Source organism: Fundulus heteroclitus, chromosome 12, assembly GCF_011125445.2.
Source record: "Fundulus heteroclitus isolate FHET01 chromosome 12, MU-UCD_Fhet_4.1, whole genome shotgun sequence".
NCBI lineage: Eukaryota > Metazoa > Chordata > Actinopteri > Cyprinodontiformes > Fundulidae > Fundulus > Fundulus heteroclitus.
In genome coordinates, this window is record NC_046372.1 from 7,122,090 (window position 1) to 7,145,118 (window position 23,029).

Sequence of the window (23,029 nt, forward strand, 5' to 3'; positions counted from 1 at the left end):
TGGCCGTTGTGAGCCGTCCTGAAAGCTGTGGCTACAGCTAATTTATTTAGAGAAGAGAATAGCAGCTCAAAGCAGGAAAAGGCTGACCCATCGGAGGTACAGAGGTCTCAAAATGTGGTGTACTGCTAACTACATTAGATAGAGAAAGTTTACCATTAAAAAAATAACAAAGATAAGGTATCTCATGTGAATTAAAAAAACCGTCCATTCAGTCATTGTCTTCTGCTTATATGCGATCGGGTCACATAGGCAACAGCTTCAGAAGAGAAACCCTGACACCCTACAGCTCATTCTGGGGGGATCCAAAGGGGTTCCCAGTCCAGATTGGGTCTCCTCCCAGTGAGGTACGCCTGGAACACCTACAAAGAGAGGCGCCCAGGAGGCATCCTTATCAGTTATCCAAACCACCTCAGCTGCCTTCATTTGGTGCAGAGAAGCATCAAAAGCAGGCAGCTCTACTTTGACCTCTACTTTTCCTGAATAACAGAGCTCCTCACCTTATCTCTCTAAGGCCAAGTCTGGCCACCCTCCAGCTGAAGCTCGTATTGGCCGCTTGTATCCACGATCACATTCTTTCGGTTATCATCTGTTCCTCAGGACCATAGTTGAGTGTCCAAACGTAGACGGACCGGTAAATCATAAGAGAATCAATATCCTGGTTGTAGAGAGAATAACTGTATACACACACACACACACACACACACACACACACACACACACACACACACACACACACACACACACACTACTATAAAGCAAAGATCAATGTGTCAGTTGTGTTGTTGAAGACTTGCAGTTGCAGGATTAAGATTAGTCTTTAGATATCATACATTTACATCGGGCTATTGTATAAGGTCCTTTGAAGCATATTGCTGTTGTAATCCTTTTTGCCCTGTCCCTTACAAACATGCTGTAGATGGCTGAGAAGTGGTCTACCTGAATAAAGAGTTGTTGTTGTTTTTTTGTATTGTATGGTTTGACTGCAATATTTGATGTGCAGCTTTTCTCTGTGCAGCTTCAGGTCGTGATGTGTTAAAGGCAAAGTTTTCTAAAGACATGTTTTCATTCATTAGATTTAGATTAAATTCAGGTGAACTAACTTATGTGTCTCCCCACAGTTCACTGGCTATAATTGTCCAATGTTGTATTTTCGTTTTCTTTTTTTAATTTCCTTTCAAGAAAACATTCTCACGACACTGTGCCCTTTGCAAACTATTTAACTTTATTTTTGGTACACTTTCAGAGCAGATAATAGTATATTTGTGCTACTTTAATATATCTGATGTATTAAAACTGCAGAATAAATCCTATTGTATATTGGCTTTCTTGTCTAGTTGTTTTATTCTAGAGCTTTTTATTTTATTTTTTTTATTCAGAGATGGGTTGCAACAAGCAAACACTTTTAAAGCCCACGTTGCTTTAAAAAGTGTCTCCAGATTACCTGCATTGTTGCATATTGTGTCCCTCATCTTCCACTTTAATACTCTGTAGAATCTCTGTGGGATTTACTTCAGGCCAGTTTACTGGACAATCCAGCATGATGATGCCGTTGGTCATTACAGCAGGTATTGGTATTTTTGGCAATGGCAGCAGGTGCCAAGGACTGCTGTGAAATGGAATCAGTGTTTTCATAAGGCTTGACAGCAAAGGGAAGCATTAAATGAAATAAAGGCATGAAAACACAATTTATGTGTAATTAATCTATATGATGTTTTACTAGTGAATAAATTACTATTTTAATAACTGTCCGGTTTATTGCGATACACCTGTACAGCTGTAGTCCACATTTAATGAAATTTTTCCTAACTCTTGGGTTGGCTTTGCTTCCACATCCTCTCAAGTCTGCAGTTTTCTTGCATAATTGTTCATTCCACTCACCTCCCATTATTTAGTGATAAATTGTGGCTCACTTTCTTTGTGGAGGGTTTCAGTGTGTCTACTATAATTGTGTGACCTATAACTTTTCTGTATATTCTGTATTTTTTAAGGTGTCAGGTATTGTTCAAACTTCCTGAGAAACTGAATTTTGGGTTCTTATTGGCTATGAGATGTAGTCATCAAAAAATAACAGAAATAAACTTAATTCTCTGTGTAAGGAATATGTATACGTTAAATTACTGGAAAAAAAACAACTTTTGATGAGATATTCTACATTTTTAGTTGCACTTCTATTTAGTTCAAATAAGTATTAGGTCCTTGGGGATTGGAAAGAAGTCAGGGATAAGTGAAGTATTGTACTGTGTTAAGCTGGCGCATCATATAGTGTTTAAATTTCTTCATCACATAACAAATTAACGTATGTTAAGTCTTAAAACGTTATGTTTAAAAACTAATTTAAAACACTTTGTATTTCATAAAAATTATTTGAATAATAAATCCTGATTGGGTAGTCAGAATTCATGCAGTGCAAGGGTTAAAACTTTAAAGGTTTTTATAAATCTGAGCTTTCCAGCGCATCCTCTTGCGGCGCCGCTCCGTCCGTCCCGTCGCACGTCTTGCGTCATCACTGTGCGACCTGTGTTGACAGGGAGCAAGCATGGGTGACGTCGGTGTGTGTAAAAGTTAGTGTTTCAGACTAGTGTCCTGAAACTTTGGGGGAATGTCCATGGATTTGACCTTCCTGGGAACCGGGTCGGCTTACCCGTCTCCACACCGCGGCGCCTCGGCCGCAGTGCTGCGGACGAATGGAGAGTGTTGGCTGTTTGACTGCGGGGAGGGAACCCAGACCCAGCTGATGAAGAGCCAGCTCAGAGCCGGTGAGGAACCCGCAGAACTTCGCTCAAAGACCACAAAGGTCTTACTTTAAATATTTCTACATAAACCTACTACTCGTTTTCGCTTGCTGCTATCATAACTATAAGCTTTAAAACTGCCTGGGCTGCTCTGTTTTCTATGTAAGCAGATACATTATAGGATATAATGATGGAATGACATTTCCCTGCAAAGTTTTAAAGTAAATCGGTTACGCCTGTAACCTGGCAAGCCTGGGTGAGACTGTAGCACTCTCAGTTCTGTACGTTCTCGTGTGATTGTGAAAGCACAAATACCGCGAGAATTCAGCTTTGCAGAAAAGGTTATTACTCTTGTTTGGATTTAAAGAATGAAGCAGACCCATAAGTCAAAAGGAAACTTCAGAAGTTAGAAATGACTCAGATCATGTTTCTCACTACAGTTGTGGCTAAAAACTTTGAGACCGAAATAAATCCTGGTCACATAAATCTGTACTGCTTCAATCTTGGTAGACGTAGTCAGATGTTTCTATGCTCTGCTGAAGTTCAAAAGCATTTCAGAAGCTTCAAAGGCTTTTATTAAGAAAAAAAAAGTGCTTCAATTTTATTAAAATTACTGACAGGTCAACAATAGGGGTGGTCTATCTAGGAAGTTTACTTACCATGGATCCAGACTTTCTGCATATTCATCTCGAGCCATTTGGTTACCATTCTTGCTTTCAGAGATGGTGCTCCATCATACTGTGAAAAGCGGTGTTCATCCTCAAATAAAGAAATGGCGTTAAAGAAACTTATATGAAATCAAAACTAAATGTTTGCATAGAAAATAAACGTTGAAATGTAAATTTGAAACAAGTAAACATCTCTGACTTTATTAAAATGATTTGATAAGATAATCTATAGGGACCGTTCTGGTAGAGCTGCAGCAAACAGATGTTTTCCGTCCTGATTTAAAGGAACAGTTTCTACACCTGTTAGGCCTGTGAACCTAGAGCGAAGAGGTTTCTGTTGACCTGAGGGGTCTATATGGTTTTATACCAGACCAACTCTGAAATGTGTATATTTCTTTTTTTATCTTGGTCAGAACTCTTGCAGCAGTGTTTTGGACTAACTGCAGTTGTCTCATAGATTTTTTTTTTTTTTTTTATAGAGACCAATAATGACCCTATTACAATATTATAGATTACTGGGGGGGAAGCAAACACCAGTTTTCTGTAATTTTTTTAGGAAACCCCTTATTGTTGCAATTTTAAAAAAATGATAGTAGGGCTTGGTCTTTATCGTATCGCTTTATTGTTATTGTGAAAAGTTTCTTATAAGAACTTGAATTTATCATGACAACAATAAGTTCCAAAACTGTTTTGGATTGTTATTTTTGACATTTTCTCCACTGTCTGTTTCTTGAGAGCATCAATGAATATCAATACATAAAAAAATATAATTAAAAGCAGTTACTGTGTAATAAAAAGCAAACTTCTTTATGTGACAAGTGTCCTGATGAAACATATTTTGAATTTTGTTTTAACATTACATTTTCAAAAAAAAATTTAAGGGCATTATTTGTGCTTATTGGGCTACAATTGACATGCAGTCACAGCCACACAGTTACCTTAGGAAGATTGCTAGAAGCTGTACATTTTCTTTTATCATCACTTTTATTATCAAAACATAACCACAATATATTGTGATAACATTTAAAGTCCATATAGCCCACTCCTGGATGATAGTTGGAAGTTTTAGGAATGGATGGGGTTGCCAAACTTTAGGTCTCAATCCATAACACTGGATGCTCACATTGACTCAGGGACTGTAATGAACTGCAGTAATTTTCAGTTGTGGGAGAGGTGGCCTTTTGCTGAGAGAGCCAGGCGTTTGCATCTTGGAGAGGCTCCAAAGGTCGTCAGTACGAAACTCAGTCTGTCACTCTGGGTCCCTGAGCAAGACACTTGACCACAGATAGCTCCCTGTGTGCCACTCAGTGTCAGCAGCACACTGCTCCCTAAGGGATGGGTTAAACACTATAACGGGAAATATTTATTTATTTGGGGAAATAAATAAGTAGTTTCATCAGCATATGTATTGGCAGGGATGCTCTGGTTTTCCCTCATCTGAGCTTGAGAGAGCACATAGATAATGACTAAAAGGGGTCTGAGAACAGAGCCTTGGGGAACCCCACATATAATCTTTTTTTTGCTCGGCTTTTTAGCCTCGGTCTCAGTCCGCCAAGTACATTCTCAACCAATCTAGCACCGTACCAGACAATCCTGCTCACTTTTCCGGTCTACCAATCAGTAATCTATGTTCACCTGTAAGATACTTGGATGCCATTCTTTATTCATGGCAGTTATTATAATAAAAATTGGTGAGGGAGTCCACGCTGTGAGAAAAGAGGCAGCCCAAGTGGATCATATTTCTTAGGAGACTGTTGGCATAACTGATGTTGTGCCAACCACCGTGTGGTTCCAATGATGGTTCTCAACCATGCCTTTATTCTTTCTAAGCCATGGTTGACAAAACTAAGGATTTTAATACCATTCCCTTTAAAAGCATCCATTCTGCTCTTTTAGTTTGTTTAGGATGGCTGAGGGATATCAGCTGCACTGTTCTTCTAAATGCTTCTCCTTGAGTTCAGTGGATTGATGCCAGCAGGTCATGTTGTAGCAGGTCTAAAATGGTGTGCCAAGGTATTTTTGGTGAAACTAATATTCAAATTTTAGATTAACTTGGCAATTTTTAGCAACCTAGAGTCAAGGCAAATACGCATCTTGAACAACAAGATTTGTGTCTGTGTCATAACCTTTGGTCTTTGCTTCACTCGTGCAGCCTGCAAAATGATTGTCAACCCGTTCTGGGACGCTTGTTTAAGACCAGGTCATGGTGTCCCCACAGGGCGCATCACTAAGGTTTTCATCTCCCACCTGCATGGAGATCACCTGTTCGGTTTGCCTGGTCTCCTCTGCACTGTGAGCCTCAACATCAGCCCAGACGTCCAGCAGAGCCTGAAATGTGTGGACATCTACGGGCCCCGGGGCCTCAGGAAGTTTCTCAGGGTGACCCTTGGCCTCACGGGATCCCAGCTGCTCTTCCCATACGCAGGCAGGTCTAAAGCGAAACATTTTGCTGCTAAAATTGTGGACAGAACTAAAAACACTGCAAAAACAAATCTAAAAAAAGGTAAAATTTTCTTGAAATTAGTGTATTTGTCCTTGATTTCAGCAGGTAAATAAGAATATCTGCCAATGGAAAGTAATTTTAACACTAAAATAAGATAATTAGATATACTGCACTTGAAATAAGTTGGTGGAGATGAGTTCTTCCTATTTCAAGTGCAAAAATCTTCTTCCATTGGCAGATTATCTTATTTACCTACTCAAACAAAGTAGTAATACACTAATTTCAAGAACATTTTAACTTATTTTAGTTGTGTTTTTGCAGTGAACGTGTTGCAGACTATCTGACAGACAGCCCAGCTGCTCCCTGGAGAATCACCAAATGTTTTTTTTAATACTTGATTTAGGTTGAAAATTAAATATAATGCATCCCCAAACACAGATGGTATGCAGTGTTGAATATATTCTACAAAATTACTGTATATCAAGACATTTAGTTCCGAGCTGGCCTTTTTTATTGCAATGTGTTAATTCCATTGCATTTGTTGTTTGTCTCTTCTTTGTTGCTGTAGTTCATGAGCTGGAGCCCACTTCAGACCAGTGTCCAGAAGAGGGACAGCTCAGCCTGGAGGTAAGCTTTTTTTTTTTTTTTTTGTTTCCTTTTGAGGAAGAAAATGGAAAGCTGAGCCAAACAAAGAAACTCTTGATTTCCTGTTAATGTTCCAACCTTCCTGTGTGGCAATCTGAAATGGATCGTAGTCATCCTAGACACAAGCTGCTGAAATCAGCCTTCTCTGTTAAATGGATATACAATTTTTTTTTTTTTCAGCTTCCTTTGAGAGTGGATTCATTACAGCAGCATAGAATGTCTGGATTACTTTTATGTTGGCAGTGCTTGTAGGTTTCGGACTTGCCCTGATGTCTAACGTTTGTCTCCCGCTATAGATGACTGAAGAGAGCGGTCCTCCCCATCCACAGGAGCAGCCTGGCAGGACGATCTCCCTGGACGTCTCCAGTGACTGTTACCTCCTTTTCCAAGACAGCAAATTTGTCGTCAAGGCCTTCAGGCTGTTTCACCGCATCCCTTCCTTTGGCTTCTGCATCCAGGAGCACGATCGTCCCGGAAGACTGAAAACGGAGCGACTGAAGGAGCTTGGTAACAGCTACCTTACTGTTAACTTGGATTGGACTGTCTTTTGAATTTTCCATAGAAAAATGCAATTGTTGTCACAAATGGGGAAAAAAAAGCACATTTTGAATAGAAATGGAATAAATCAAATGTTAGTTTATGTACTCCTTGGATAGTTGGTAAACATGACTATCTCTTTAACTCTTAAAAGATTCTAGGGACATTTGGGGATAGTCATTTAATTATTTTTCCATTTTTTTGGTTGAGTTGGATAAATATATCTCAAATTTTCATTAGTACATATACTTTTAAAACCTGTTTCTTTTTTGCTTAAAAACAGCAGTTATGTGAACTTTAAAAGATTAAAATCCCCCAAATATAAATAATACTTTTTTTACTGCAAATTTTAGAAAGCCAAATTCTTCAATCTGATGTTGCAAATTCCCAAACCAATGTTGCTTCCAATCACTGGTCAATTTAATGGTATAATAATAATAATAATAATAATAATAATAATAATAATAATAATAATAATAATAATAATAATAATAATAATAATAATAATAATAATAATAATAATAATTTAGTTTTCAAAAATATAAAAAAAAACAGGAACTTTGTGAAGCCTATTGGCTTTTAAAAAGTCTGAGATCCCTAAAATAGAATTATTTCATGTAAAGATTTCAGGCTGAAGTAAGTAAAAAAAAAAGAATGATTAATTTAAAGTGGGAAACCGCCTGAATATATTATGTTACGGCTGATTGACAAAGCTGACATTTTTCTGTTCTTAGGAACCCAATTGTTAATATATTTTTGTAAATCTGAATTTCAACCTGAAGTAGTTTTAAAAAGAATGAGTTGTTAAATGGAAAAACATGAATATATTAGAATGTTTCAACACTTTTTGGAAAGTAACATTGATTTGTCCTGAGGATCAAATTTGTTAGGATTTTAAAGATCCTATTAAGAATTAAACAGTTTGTGGCATAAATTATTATAATAGTAATGCATAAAATGACAGAGTAGTTGGACTACACTGTCCTGTTTCTAACATAAGGCCAACATAAACATAACTTCGATATTGAATTAACTTACTAGGTCTATTGTTGCTAGCGTGTACTCTGGGCGTGGGTTGCACTTTTAGTTTAGACATTACAGTCAGGCAGTCTTGTAGGCAGCTCAGGGGTCCTATCAGGTAGTGACACAGTGTACCGTAATACTGTGAATATCCATTGAGTGGAGCAGCGTCATTGTTTACCAAAGTCGTACTTACACATTTTAACAGATTTCTAAGCACATTGTACCACATAAAATCGGTCAGTTAACACAAGTACGGTAATCTTCTATAAGGCGCACAATCAATTTTTGAAAAAATTTAAGGATTTTAAGTGCTCCTTATTGTCTGAAAAATGCAGAATTTTTTGTAAATGTTAGTGGGTCCAATCAGAGAGCTTTCAAATTTGTGTGTGGGGTGGGGGGAACAGGTCCCCTTCACACATTGTTGTGACGCCCCTGAAGGAAGAGTACATTAATGCACATTTTTTAACGTTTTTATAACTTTAAAGCTTATAAATCATATATTTTTTTTAAATACTGATTGCTCTATTTTTTTTCCTTCAATTTTAGGTCTTAAACCCGGACCTCTGTATGGCCGTCTTAAAGCCGGCGAGTCTGTGGTTCTTGAAAGCGGGCGCGTGCTGCATCCCACTGAGGTTCTGGAAGCAGATATCCCTGGGAGAAAAGTCTGTGTGTTCGGTGACTGTAGCTCGGTTCTTGGTGAAGGAGCGTTCCGGCTGTGCGACGGGGCGGACGTCCTGGTTCACGAGGCCACCCTTGGGGATGAGCACCGGGAGAAGGCCGTGGAGCACGGACACAGCACGCCCGAGATGGCAGCGGCCGTGGCTCGGACCTGCTGTGCACAGAGGCTGGTCCTGTACCACTTCAGTCAGCGCTACAAACCCGGTTCCCTGCTGAAGGAGGGAGACGAGGACAATGTCTCTGAGCTCAAGAACCAGGCTGAGCAGGCGTTACAGGGCCGTGGTGTAGAGGTGACGCTGGCGGAGGACTTTATGACTATTCCCATTCCTCTCAAGAGACAACCAACCAGTTAAGATATGAGGTGATTTAAGTGGACATGATTAAGTTAGTGTTTGTAATTTAGGTTTCAGAAGTACTTATCATTGACCTTTATTATCTATGAGCCAAAATGTTATCCACAGATGTACATATACCCATACTGAAAATTATAGTTTTTTTTTTAATTGTTCTTCAGTTAAAAAAGATTCATTGTTCAAGTTTATTAAGTGAGCACACCTCATCACTAAGTTTTCTCACATCATTCGTTGTCACCAGAAATGCATCGATCAGAGATTTATAGCCAAATTCAGATTTTTTTTATTATTTTTTTTGGTAATACTTTCAATATCTTAGCTGATTTGGATTCTCTTAAAGAGCTGTAATTTACAATTCCAAATATTTTTGCAACTTTCCTGCTCTGAGTGCCCCATACTTATTTGTTTTAGCAGGAGCGGCCACTTAAGTGTGTGTGTGTGAGAGAGAGAGAGAGAGAGAGATAATACCTTAAAACTGGATTTTACCATTAAACTAAGGAAAAATGATTACAGAGTTGACATCTTTAATATTCTTATCATATATTGGAAGTTAGTACGATTAAGCAAGGTTAGCATCACTAACTGCAAACATAAGTCTCACAACTGTGTATTTCTTGGACAATGTAGATCCTCACCTTAACTCTTAAGATTTCCAATAGGCTGTCTACATTTCCAAGTCCAGTGTGCATGGGAATAGACTTTAAATGACAGAGGTGCAGAAAGTATTACTGTAATATCACTGTATGCAATATGGATATCTCCAAAAAAAACAGCCTGAACTGCAATAAATGTTAATCATTATCTATCCATTAATTCTCTGTATATGTAATATTGTAGAGACAGTTGTTTAATGCAGCAGGTAAGTTGGTCTTTAAGGAACTACAATGATGTTTGAATGCAAAAACAGCAGACGTTGGCCAAAAGCAACTTTTTCAATAAAGCATTGTGGTTTGAGAAGGAAATTATGCGTTTTATTGTTTTTCCTGCAGCTCATGATTTAGGGTATATGTTTTCCAGGAATCCAAAGAACAATAGTTTATATATTGCAACATTCAACAATATTCTCAAATAGTGTTTTCCTAACATTGTGCAGCACTGGTTGAAAGCTCAAAATAATACATTAGAGCAACTTTTATTTAATATGTCCAGCCTCTATGTTATCTGCTGAAATCAGGTTTGGGACAAAGCGGCTACTCGTTGACTTCTAGCAGCAAACGGCTCCTTTTCATAGCCGATCGGTATGGCGTTTCTATAGGTGACCAACTTATTCATGCATTTATCTTTAATCACACTGATTACTGCAATGGTGTCTTCACAGGTCGGCCCAAAAAAAATCATACAGCTGCAGCTGATCCAGAACGTTGCTGCTCACGTTCTCACTAAAACCAGGAGGATGGAGCACATCACCCCAGTTCTGAAGTCCTTACACTGGCTCCCTGTAGCTCAGGGAATAGACTTTAAGATACATCTGTTATAAATCACTGAACAGCTTAGCACCAAACTTCATTAAAGACCTGGTGTTGCTGTATCAACCCTCCAGACCACTCAGATCTTCTGGTTCTGGTCTACTCTGCATACCCAGAACCAGAACTAAACATGGAGAATGGAGCATTCAGCTTCTCTGCTCAACAAATCTTGAACAACCTTCCAGAAAACTGCAAATCAGACGAAACTTTGAGTTCCTTTAAAGCCAGACTGAAAACCCTCCTGTTTAAAGTTGCTTTTGACCCATAGTAACCGGAACATGGACCAACATATTTGATGTGTATAGATGTTTTTACTTGATAAAATGTAATGTCTGGTCAAGTCAAAGTATTCCTTTGACTTGAAAGTAAAGTATTCCTGTACCTTCTTCCAGAGTGGAGACAGAGGAGGAGCCATTCCCGTGAATTTACCAATCACCGGTGATCTCTTCGATGTGTTTATGTGATGTAACGTATTTTTAACCGTATTGCTGCTGAAATGTGCTGTACAGATAAACTCGATCTGATCAAGACATCACATAAAATCCATCCTCGTCAGACCTGAAGGAGCCCCCAACAACTCCTTTTGAATGATCCACCCACACTTTATAAGACCCTCGTCAGGCTGGCTGCTAGGGATGAGGAGGGGTCTGCAGGAATGCAGCCTGTTTCCATTCACAGTCAACATCTGACAGGTCTGTTGGTTTTACCAATGACAGCCAGGCGCCTGCAAACTCAAATTATATAGTGGGGAACACTTTTTGGCCGCCGTCTTTCCAGAACCAATAAAGCACAAAATTTTTAAGTTGCTGAAGTCCAGTCCAGCTCTCTATAGTTGCAGTTTGAATGAAAAGCCAACATGCCTCGACTGGAATGTAGGCTCCTTCCATGTTTTTGGTACCTCTGATTTTATTTTTAAATACCTTACTGCCACTGAAAATAGCTTTGGGTCTACTTCCCTCAGCAACAACTTCCAATTAGAAGAGTGCTATTGTTACATAACCCGGTTGTGCTGGGGTACGGTGCGTTCACTGGCAGGAATTCTGACCAGCTCATGTCTCGCCATGTCTCTACAGCAAACATTTTAGAAAAACAAATCTGTTTCAGCATTTCTCCCAAAGGACAAAAAGAACAGTGATTTTTGTTTTTCCCCATTTTCATGACGAGGAAGAACTATTCATGATATAAGACATATTCCTGACAATAGAAGCTCTTTATATTTTGTGACTAACTCATTTGATTAAACACTCCAACAGGAAATTTGTAATCTCAGAGTAGTCGAAATAACTTTTTTTTTTTGTTGGTAATCAGCACACTGATTTTCTACTAAACTCACCATTTTCACATCTGAAAGTGTTCCAGTCTTTTAACGACTGGGTTCTTCAGAGTGCTTTTAAATCCCAGGGTAGGGTGCAGGTCTATTAGATCCTCAAGCTTCAGCTCTCAGCAGTTCTGACAGTTCTGGCAAATCCATGGAGACTTTTCTATTCTGATAATGATTTTAATCGATGATTTAATAGAATTCGTTGTCATTGTAACCATTTTCAATATGCTGTAATATTACCCAGGACCAATGAATAAAAACGTATGCAATCATTTCCGAACCTTTTCCAGAGCTTTATTTCTGGATCTGTACACAAGGTATTAAAGTACAACAGAAAATACAAAATAATGTTTAACAAAAGAAAAAAAAAACAGCAATGTTTATGTACAATTCTTATAAACAATAAAGATAGCTTCTTGAACATTTCTCATAGTGAAGTTTTTGATTGTCTATATTTCTGGATATACATTTTTAGGTTTTGTAGGGTTTTATTTTTATTCACAAAGGCGTTGTACGTTGTGTTTTTTCTTTTTATTATTTTCTAAAAGGAAGTGAAATTTGATTTTCAAAACCACGACTGCTATATTCTGTTTAACCTTTAAACTTCTAAACACAATACAAAATATAAAATAAATTTGTTTAGTGCTTTCCTGCACACACAATTCTCATACCAGAGATATGAATAAAATATCACATTTTCCGAGTTCACAGGGAGGTGAGAACCTACTCAAAACTACTTAATGGCCTTTACATTCTGACAGTTTTTAAGTCTTTGTACAAACCACAGCTGAAATAAATATCACTGCACTGCTAAAGCTAGAAGAGCTTGGAGGACCTACTGCATTATGCACATTGCATTAAAAAAAGAGAAACGAGCTCTCCGCGTCAGCAGCCGTCCCTTTACCATCAAGACGAATATCGACGACACGTAAAAAGGTTTAGGAAAGAAGCATCTTTAACACGTGGCTGCAAAAAAACAAAAAAAAAACAAAACAACGCAACATTTGAGTAATGCGGGGCACGTCTTCGGGTGAAGCCGTTGACCGCGGTACACTTGAGAGGCGGGCGCAGCTGGCATGCTTGGTTTCAGCTGCTTGCCCGGTGCTTTTTGGGGGTGTTGTGACTGTCCGAACAGAAACGTGAGATTTGAACAAGTCAAACGTTTAAACGTAGAAGGGGAAGAAAAAAAAAAAAAAAAAAAAAAAACAAGTCTGTACATATCTACAAATTATTGCCCCGTCTGACAAGAGAATCAAATTGAAAACCTTTGTATCGACACAGACTCACAAGTGTAAGAGGTCAGTAAATAGGCTTTCTTAAAGGCTGTTTGCTAATTATTTACATGAAATGTGAATAACCTCTCTGATGCTGGGCTTTCTGGCCAAATTTACATGATGGAAGTCGGCGATGGGTCGGTGGACGTGAATCCGGTTTGTACACAATGTGTCGGGGGAAGGGGGAGGGGGTCAAGACAGCCATGATGTGCCCCTGAAACAAACTAAACACTCATAGCACGATGCATAGATAAAAGTAAGTAAACACTACTACTGCATCCAATTCACTGACGCCGACCCCGCTGGACTGTTTTTTTTCTTCTTTTTTTGTTTTTTACAATTATGGAATTCAGTCAAGTAAAAATTGCTCCGCTTCTGCTACTTAGAATACCACGAAATCGTCAAATCAGGTTCTAAAAAAAAAAAAAAAAAAGGCATCTCTCGTCAGTACAGGCTAAGCAGAGGTTACACACACAACTCAGAGAGGCTTTAAATAAACACGACACCACCCGCAGGTTGTCCCAGCGGTGGAGAACGTAGCGCTACTTGATCGAGGAACGTAATTCTACCATATTCAACGAGGACACGTACAGGTAAACCTGCCTGAGAGCAGCATGAACAAACTCAAAAGTATTAAATTAAGTCTTAGAAAGGTCAAAGTATACTCAATAAATACAGAACTTTACTGTCAGTGTTTACATGGCCATTAAACCAACCGAAATCTTTGCATTGCTAGATTGCCGTTACAGTTTGCTCCAAAGAAGATTCCACAACAGGGATTTTTTTTTTATAAAAAAAAATAATAAAAATAAACAGAAAAAAAAAAAAAGCAGCTCCCATTATGCAAGAGTGCAAACCTTTTCTTAACCGGCTGTTTAGAGACATGATGGTTAAAACAACAAATCAAGGCCAGGAACTTAGGTATGACAATGGGGAGGAAAAAAAAAAATTAAATTAAGACACTGCAAAGATCTGAACCTTTTAAGTTAAGTCAATATGAACCCAAAGACAAGAGATGCAACCGACAAACTGCCTCTTTACAGGTTTAGGAAATCAATCGATGCATCACATGCAAGCGCCGTCACATAATGCCAACAGAGACACTCTTCAGGAGTTGATGCTGTAACCGAGCGAAGATTCTAAGCTAATCGTTTTCAGCGCCGGCGAGGGTGTTTTAGAATAAACCAAAGAATTTTAGGACATATCTGCGATTCATTAAGGCTGCAGGAGAGCGAGAGAGAGAGCAAGACGTACGTCTACAAAGATGCTCTGCTTTTTGCTTTTGGGCTCAGTCTGTGCTGGAGCATGATGGATTTGGAAACACTGGCAGCCGTTCTGAAAACAAAGAGTTAAAAGGTAAAGACCTACCTTCTCTATCGAATACAAAGACGTAAGCTATGCTAGTCTGACTAACTGCTGACAAGGGAACTCCTTCATCAAGTGGGGCTTTTTTTTTTTAACAAAAATCTTGTTTTACAGTAACTCCTCTCCAACTCAGACCCCAACATAGAATCTGCTCCTAATAAAAATAACCACTTATGACTGAAAAGAAGTCTTTTTTTCTGGTTATCTGTTCTCATATCTTATAAGTCAAAGAGAAATTAGAATAGGAGAAAAACAAAATTGGAAGGTCAAACTTTACGAAAAAACAAAAATCTGCGACAAGATCCTGTTGGGTGCATCTCTCCATATAATTAACTCAAACTGAGGGAGCCATGCAGCTTAAGTCCTAGAACTCCCTGGCCTTTCAGCTAATCCATAATGCTAGTGTTGCTAGTGGGAGGGTGGGGAGGGGTCCAAACATCATCAGCACAATTCTGATTACTGATAAGTACCTGTAAACCAAACACAATAATAAAAAAAAAAAAAAAATTAAATATAAGTACCACATCAAATTTCAAAGACAGGCAACTAACTGCTAACACTGGAGGCAGAAAAGCAAATCTGTTTTGGCAGCTGAAAAGAATGGCAGGATAACAGACTGCAGCGCTGAAGATGCGTGTGAATAGGGAAGGGAAGAAGGTTCACGACCCTCCTAACTGCAGCTCCTGGGCCCCGCGGTACATGGACGTTACACAGCTCAAAAAAATAAAATAAATGGCTATATAAACTCTTGAGAGAAATCAAGATTTTAGTTCTATATGGTAGACATCACTGATGTCATATCACACAAACGAAAACAAAAAGTATATTCATATACATATATATAGATATGTATATAGATATATATATATAATAGAATTTAAACAAATCAGATTTTCCAGTGAGGTCAGTCTTATGTACAAGCAAGAAAAAAAAAAAAAGGTTTCAAAAGGGAAGAACAGAGGAAGAGGACGAGGAAGATCACTCTGACTGAAGTGCTGCAGTATGTTGTGTGTGGTGCCGCGCGTGCGCTCCCAGAAACCCGTTGGGCTCGCCGCTGCCGGCTAAACTCCCAAAGTCTGTCACGGAGACGGCCATCTTGGCCCCGGTGATTCTGTGGTGATGCGTCGTCGTCGTCCGTCGGGCTTCAAAGTCCACGCCGAGGTTCGCCACGGAAACGTCGTTGATGAACGAGTCGGGCAGCGTCATCTTGAGTCTCTTGGAGGGCCGCTCGCAGTCCTTGTTGACGCACACTCCTCCCAGCTGGCCCAACTCCGAGTGGTAGAAGCCGGCGTCCAGCATGTTGAGGCAGTCGGGGTCGGCGCCGTTGGAGGGGAACCCGAGGGGCTCGTCGTGGCTCAGGGAGCCGCGGTGGAGGCTCTCCAGCGGGGGGAAGCTGTAGGAGTCCAGGCAACTCACCTCTCCGGGGGCGCATACTGTGGCTACGGTGTTGCTCAAAGCTGAGCGGAGACAGAACCCGTGTTAGCGAGGCGCAGAGCTCAGGACGACAGAAATTAAAAGAAAACCTGCTGCTACGAAGCATTGCGCATTTCTCTACCGCTCCACGTCAACGTCGGATACAGACCTGTGAGGTCGCTCGCGGTGATGGAGTTGAGCAGACTGAGCTGCTGCTCCGTGGCGCTCTCCATCCTTCCTCCTCCCCCCGGCCCCGAACACACAGAGGACGAGCTGTCCACCGCCAGTCCTTCGGCTTCGTCCACCAGCCGGTCCATCAGGTCGCTGCGCACAACCATTACAACCGAAGGCTTCAGCACCGCGGGGCGGCTTTGCGCTCCCGACAAACGGGGGCAGATAAAAAAAGGCGCCGCGGCCACTTACGTTACGCCAGGATAGCTGCTGTACTTCTTCTTCCCGAAGCGATTCTGCTGCACGAAGACGTCGAAGCGCTCGGACTTCTTCCACATGTAATAAAACGCTACGCATTCTGCTACTGTCCGCGTTGTTACCTGAGGACGCAAGTCACGACCGTTTAGACACATTTGTTTGCGCCTTTGCGTAAACATGTAGTTAAAAAAAAATGGATTTAAGCCTCACTTTGTGTTTCTGAATAAGATGAAAGTTCTTGTCATACATCTGCAGAGCGTGTTCAAAGCTCCTGCATTCTTCCTCCGACCAAGGAGGAGATTTTCCTGAAAAAAAAAACAAAAAAAACACAAAAATGTTATGCTCCGGTTGACTTCACCGAATGATTCAGTTATCTTTTACCACGATTAAATAGTTCTAATGAGTCCAGTGGAAATGTATTCCTGTATTAGGGCTGAACAATTAATCGCATTTTCAATATAATCGCGATTTAAAAAAAACAACGCAATTTCCAAATCGCAGAGCTCAACAATTTTTGGCTATGTAACAATTAGGGAATCAGACGCGTCCTTTAGGTGTTGGTAAAATGTTTAAAGTGGGTTTGCTCCACATGGAAGGGAAGACAGTTGCAGCAGTTAGATAATCTAATTTTATTACTTGTTTTAGAGTTTATATAAATCATACATAGCATTAAGTACAGGCCAATCAGTTTAATACATAGACTTACTTTGCACTTTGTGTTCAACAAGGATTGATGTCCAAATCAACTAAAAGCTGTTCTCTTGAATAATATTCTGATCAATAGAAACATTAAAAGTTCTTGTTTTAAATAGTCCTTGTTTACAAACATCTTTATTTAGAGGCCATTTTTGTTGCTTGTGGTTAACGCAGAGAAAAGTCAAAATTGCAATTTTGGTTGAAATATATCGTAGGCAGAACGCAATAATTTCTGCTCTGAGTTTAGATGCTGTGGGTCTTTTAGCAACTAATCCGCACGGCGAGGAAAAATTGATTTGTTGTTTGTATATGTTTAAAAAGACATGGTAAATTAAACTGGGGGGAAAAAAATCGTATTAAATCGCAATATTAAGAAAAAAAAAAAAAAAAAAAAACGGAATTAGATTTTCCAAAATCGTTCAGCCCTATCCTGTATTGCTTCAAAGTTTACTCTCATCAGATCAGACGAGGCTTACAAACATGGACTAACGACACCTGAAAACACGTGATGGCTTCCTTTTGCGGTTAAAGGGCCTTTTTTGCTCACCTTTAGAGGATTTCACGTGGCTGCAGTATCTGTCTAGTGCTTCCCGCGTGTTGTAGTTGCATTTCACAAGCTCGTGCAAAGCCTAAAGTGGAAAAGGTGGTGTATTGCACAAAATGCATCAGATAAGAAAACCATCTATAGAAATCTTGTGGAGAATAATAATAATAAAAAAAGGCAACGCAAGGGTCGTCAAAGTAGCTGATTTACCTGCTCGTCGTCTCGTACGTGCATCCCTGGTTTGTTGTATCCTGTGCTTTCGTCCGTTGTCCGCGACAAAACCTCCGAGAGAAAACCCCGCACCTTGTTTTCTGACAGAACGTCGGGGCTCCACAGTAACTCGTCGTCGTCTTCGTACGCTGTTTGAAAACAGGAGGTCGTTCAGGGTTAGACCTGCTGCTGAAATCCTCTTGCTTTTACTAACAGATGGTAGTCTGGTAGACAGTAATAATTAATGATGTATTGTGCATGTAGGCCTGTAAAACAGAGCAGCTGTCACCTTTCTCTCCTTCTTTGTAGTGACAGAGGCAAGACGGCACCTCTGCTTGGTACTCGGCTCCTACCATGATTTCCTTTGGAAAAAAACAGAGGAGGGCATAAGGAGCGCGTTTAAAGAAAAGGCAGATTGAGGTCGGATTTATTGCGACATTAAGTTTACCTCTCTTCACGTAATTAGTGATAAAATGTGTCACTTACTTTTCCAGAGTCATCAGGGCTCGGCCCCAGATCGTCACACTCTGACTCTTTATCCCCATCAGAGATGGTATTGGCTGAAACAACAAAAGAAAATCCAATTATTCCACACACCCCTTTAGCTCCTGGTTCAGAGGCTTAAGGTTTAAACCTGCAGTTTCATTTGGGAGCCATCCAGATGATCTCATTTGTCCAAGAGATTAATGAAATAACCTTAGGGCAAAACATTTCAAATGGCACCTGAAGGATTTTGACTCGGGGTCTTTGCAGGTTATTATCAAATCAGCAAGACTTTTACACGTCGATCTGTAATTCATGTTTTTTTTTTTTTTTTTACAGGCCAGCCACGTCATTTTAATTCTCTCCGTGTTAAAGATTTTAGGATGCATTTTTCGCCATGATACAAGTTTTCCAACATATCTCTGTTAATCTTCTGGCAAAAAAAAGCTTTTGCCCATGAAACTGTATATTCTTCCTTATTTCTAGTTCTAGTAAAATAAATCGATGTACATTATGTCTCACCGTGGCCAGTTGTTAGTGAGAACAAACACACTGTTCTAATTTATAACAAGTTATTTGCAAAGTTGTCTGTAAGGCCTTAAAACAAGGTGCAAATGTCTGGTACAATAGCTTTCCTGAAAACGTATTAAATTGGCTGATGGCAAAGGAAAACCACTGACGGATCTTCAGAAGGCCTCAAGAAATTATGTGAAGAATTTAACAGCGAACGCCTGGGTCCAACAAAACTACAAAAAAAAGAGAAATTCTCCCATGGTAAAAATGGCTTTTTTTTTTGGAAATGGCAGCAAGGAGTACTTAAGTTTCTTTTTCCTGAAAACGATTAAAGAATATAGCCTTTCATAAAAGTTTTCTATTGTTGTTCACTCAAACCCACAGTAGGCTACGCGGAAAAACTTTAACACCATAAACGATTTACTGACAACAATTTGTAACCTTACATCGAAGTGTTCTTGGAAAGAAATCCGTGGTCTCATGAGAAGTAACTGATGGGGTCAGGTCATCAGCTGATGACTGGGTCTCCTCCTCATAATCCCCAGATAACAGATCTTTCGCTATTTCCTCCTGATGAGACAAGAAATAAAATCTCTTAAATGATTAGCCCACAAACGATTTTGTTGGCGATATAAACCTTTAATATGTTTATTCTACGTGCATCTCGGCGGGTATTTACCTTATCCAATGTCATGTCAGGCAGCTCATCAGTCAGGTCTCCAGAGGAGCTGTCTATACTGGAGCCTGCTGAGGCCTCGTAGCGATAAATGGCCAAAAGTTCTTCCAAAGGCATGTTCCCTTCCTGGTGGGACGGAAAAAAAAGAAAAAAAGAGGTTAATGGTGGCCATTTTCACAGTGATCTGTATCACATCATGTGTAGACTTAAAGCTGCCCCACAGTTTACTTCACGTTGTGTCATTTGTGGATATCTCTGTACCATCAAATGTCAAATAAATCCATCAGTTAGAAAAACTTTCATAAACAGACAAGAGTAAATCCAAGAAAATAATTCATTTCAAATAACCCTAACCTCAGCGGTAGATTGTTACTTTATGGCAAAAGAAAACATTTACCCTTTCCAAATCTGCAAGCTCAGAACGGAAGTTCCTCCCGCCGTCTAATGACTCCTCCTCTTCCAGGGTCCTCTCGTCGTCATACTCGTGAACTAACATCTCTGCAGTTGGGTCAAAGTCATGGTCCTCTGATGATAAAGAGCCAACTGAAGAAATGAAACAGAAATATGTTAGTGGCATGACGCAAAAACCACTGCTTTTAGAAAGATACATATACCTATACATAGACAGCATTTGTATTGCCATTTCAAAGCTATTAAACTTGCCAGTACCCGTCTAATAATGCAAAAAAGTTTCTTAAAAAAAAATGGTTTAAGTATATTGAACAGAAGAACGGTGAACAATTAATTACCTGGACTTGAACTTCCCAGAGAAGCCTGAAAAATACAAATAGAAAAAAAGAGGAAGGTTTTAACACTTGTTTAGTAATTTGGAGAAAAATCTCTACCAGGAAAAACATTAATGAACACAGAAAATGTATCACTAATGAGAACCTATAGACAAATTACCACTTTGTCCCCATCAAGACGACTGGTTTGATGCAGCTTTATTTCACACTATTATAGGTAGGGCTGGGCTATATGTCGAGATATTAAAAATAGCGAAAAACAGCTTTGATTCAGAGATACGTTTTTGTAATTACTTTATTAAAAGAAAAACATTGAGAATAATATCGGCATTCAGCCTAAAAAATATTGAGACATTATTTTTGGTCCATATCGCCCAGCCCTAATTATAGGTGCAAGAAAAAGAAACGACGTTACGTATGGTTGCCAATTCTGAAGAGAGCCAAATGTGTGATTGGGTAGCATCATTATTACATTACCACGAGTTACAGGTATATTACTATGAGTTTGCAGTTGCCACTTAGTCTGCGTTTTGGGTAGAGTTTTTGAACATTTCATGTAAACAGATCCAGAATATTACATAAAAAGGGGAATATTGCAGAAGTTTTGCTTTGAGAAGTCATGTTTTGCCTGACAAGCATATTTTTAAAGTGTCGCCTGTTGATAAATGCTTTCCAAGTACTTGCATACCAAAAATCAACTGATTTAATTTAGGATAGCATGTGCTTAATTATTCGCCACAAAGGTCTCCAAGTATTTCGACATAGCTAAATTTCAGGTTTTAACATTACTAAATTTATTTGAAAACGAACACAAGACGAGTGTGTTTCTGCTGCAGGGCAGAACACTATTTGTCACAGTTTTTAAATGGAGAAAACGTCACGCCCTAAATTAAACAGCAATTACAGGACATTTATTCCTGAAACCCAAACATTTTATAAAAAAGGTCAGAACATTCATCCAAAACCATTCGGTAAACTTTTCGTGCCAATATTTATAACATTTCTGACATCAAGCCTTTTGTTTCACAGGCTTTATTGATAATTCAGGGGCATAAATCAGACCGGAATTTCAGCTTTTAAAAACACTGCGGTTATCACCTACAAATACGATCTTAACATCACCTAAAAGTTGTTTCAGTGCTATTTTAAATAAATCGATTTGTTACCATTCACCTCTTCTCTTCAAAATCTTACTGATACACACACACACACACATACATATACAGATAAATAAATAAATGCATGACGTTTCTACAATATATATAATAACAATGAAGCAAACTCTTAAAATGGTATGCCACGATAGGTTTAAGAATTCATACATTTGATCAAAATGGAATCAATGCAAAAAAAAAAAAAAAAAAAAAAAAAAAAAGCCAGAAATGACCTAAAACAGACATTATGATGGACATAGATCTCAAGCGATTCTGCTCCAAACAGCACCATACTACGAGACACCCATCCAAAATACATGCCGACAATCCCCAATGGGAATACATGATCTGAAATACCGTTATGGTTACCTGCTAGAGGTAGCTAATTTGACAAGACATGGCAGCGACTGTAAATTTGAAGCAAGGAATTAGGGTTCTTCACTACATCCGAGTAAACCAGGCCGGTGTGTAAAGGAGGACAGCGGGATTTGAGCTGTGTCGGCTCCCGAAACAGTTTGCTAGCCGCCGAGCTAACCCTAAAAGCTTAATGTTAACGCTCTGCATCGACAAATGTAAACACTAATTTGGTTTGCATCGCGCCGCCGTCGACGGAGAAAGATGCTCTTCCGAACAAGGGTTCCGTAAATTGAGCCGAAACTGTCAAAATAAAACGGAATTTATAATAAGCGCGAAACACTGTTATTTCCTTTAAGCAGCGGGCTAGCGTTAAATTTACGTATCAATTTACACAGCCGCTACTGCGAAGCAGCTGAGAGCGAAGGCGCAGAGGCCTCCTAGTGAAGGATCACTCCAGACATTCAAGCATATTTTATGCGAATAAAAATTACATTTATGGCCTAAAACACGCTACACACGCAGCAAAACCGTTTTTCTTCCCAATCGATAGCATACAGAAAAAAAATAAAACACATAAATACAAAAAATATCGATTAAAGACCGGGAGCTTCTCCCCTGTTTTCCCTCTTACCTCCGCCATATTGGTACCTTTAGCTAATGAGCTCGTCCTAGCGCAGTACCCGGATGAGAGCTCTGAGCCAATCAGGGGTCCAGGTGACGGCTGTAGTCGTGACGCCGGTCAAACCAACCAGTGATCAGAATAACGGTAACGATCAATAAATGGTAAAATTCACGGATTAACGTTTGGAGAAAAAAACAAAAGAAAAGCATGATTCGGATCAATATGTCACCCAGAACATAATCAATGTCCCGCCATCGGCACCAATAATACCTCGCTCATAGCCGTGCTAGCAGTTTGCTAGAACATTCCTGGTGCGGTCTCAGAACATTCAGCTTATTTCCAGCTCTTCTTGTTACATACTGTAGCTATCTCATTTCCAAAGCTCTCTACTACCGGCATAATCGTGTTTTTTTTTTTTCCTTTTCTTTTTTAACAACCATCGTTTCATCACGAGACATGTTCACTTTGGAGACCGGCAAGGAAAATAACTAAAGGCATGTACCGTTCCAGTCTAAATGCAAAGGAATTTTTCTTATTGAATTATTTTTTCCCTTTTATGCAGCATGACTTAAGTGAATACCACCCAGTTTTTATTTATTTATTTTATTTTAATTTTGGGATGGCAAAGGCAAAGGAAAAAAAATAATTAAACATTCATTTTTAAAACGTACTTTTCAAAGA

At 39.3% G+C, this 23,029-nt stretch overlaps 2 protein-coding genes across 4 annotated transcripts; one reads left to right on the forward strand and one right to left on the reverse strand.

Annotated features, from left to right (window-relative positions):
- The first annotated feature begins 2,476 nt into the window (after window positions 1–2,476).
- Window positions 2,477–9,513, forward strand: elac1 (elaC ribonuclease Z 1). Its single transcript, XM_036143857.1, has 5 exons — window positions 2,477–2,756; window positions 5,619–5,825; window positions 6,412–6,470; window positions 6,785–6,995; window positions 8,595–9,513. Exons 1-5 carry the CDS (start codon window positions 2,600–2,602, stop codon window positions 9,077–9,079), a joined length of 1,119 nt encoding a protein of 372 aa, XP_035999750.1. The 5' UTR covers window positions 2,477–2,599; the 3' UTR covers window positions 9,080–9,513.
- A 2,627-nt stretch (window positions 9,514–12,140) lies between these two features.
- mier3b (mesoderm induction early response 1, family member 3 b) lies at window positions 12,141–22,642 on the reverse strand. 3 transcript variants are annotated; one of them, XM_036143859.1, is made up of 13 exons: window positions 22,619–22,642; window positions 20,219–20,243; window positions 19,867–20,012; window positions 19,473–19,595; window positions 19,240–19,363; window positions 18,284–18,357; window positions 18,087–18,159; window positions 17,798–17,946; window positions 17,591–17,672; window positions 16,558–16,652; window positions 16,342–16,469; window positions 16,088–16,242; window positions 12,141–15,962 (listed from the first exon to the last, which is right to left on the reverse strand). In XM_036143859.1, exons 1-13 carry the CDS (start codon window positions 22,625–22,627, stop codon window positions 15,484–15,486), a joined length of 1,662 nt encoding a protein of 553 aa, XP_035999752.1. In that variant the 5' UTR covers window positions 22,628–22,642; the 3' UTR covers window positions 12,141–15,483. The 3 variants fall into 3 exon arrangements, with proteins under 3 accessions (XP_035999752.1, XP_012725508.2, XP_012725506.2); XM_012870054.3 differs by lacking the exon at window positions 22,619–22,642 and adding an exon at window positions 22,358–22,423; XM_012870052.3 differs by lacking the exon at window positions 22,619–22,642 and adding an exon at window positions 21,739–21,761.
- Window positions 22,643–23,029: the final 387 nt, after the last annotated feature.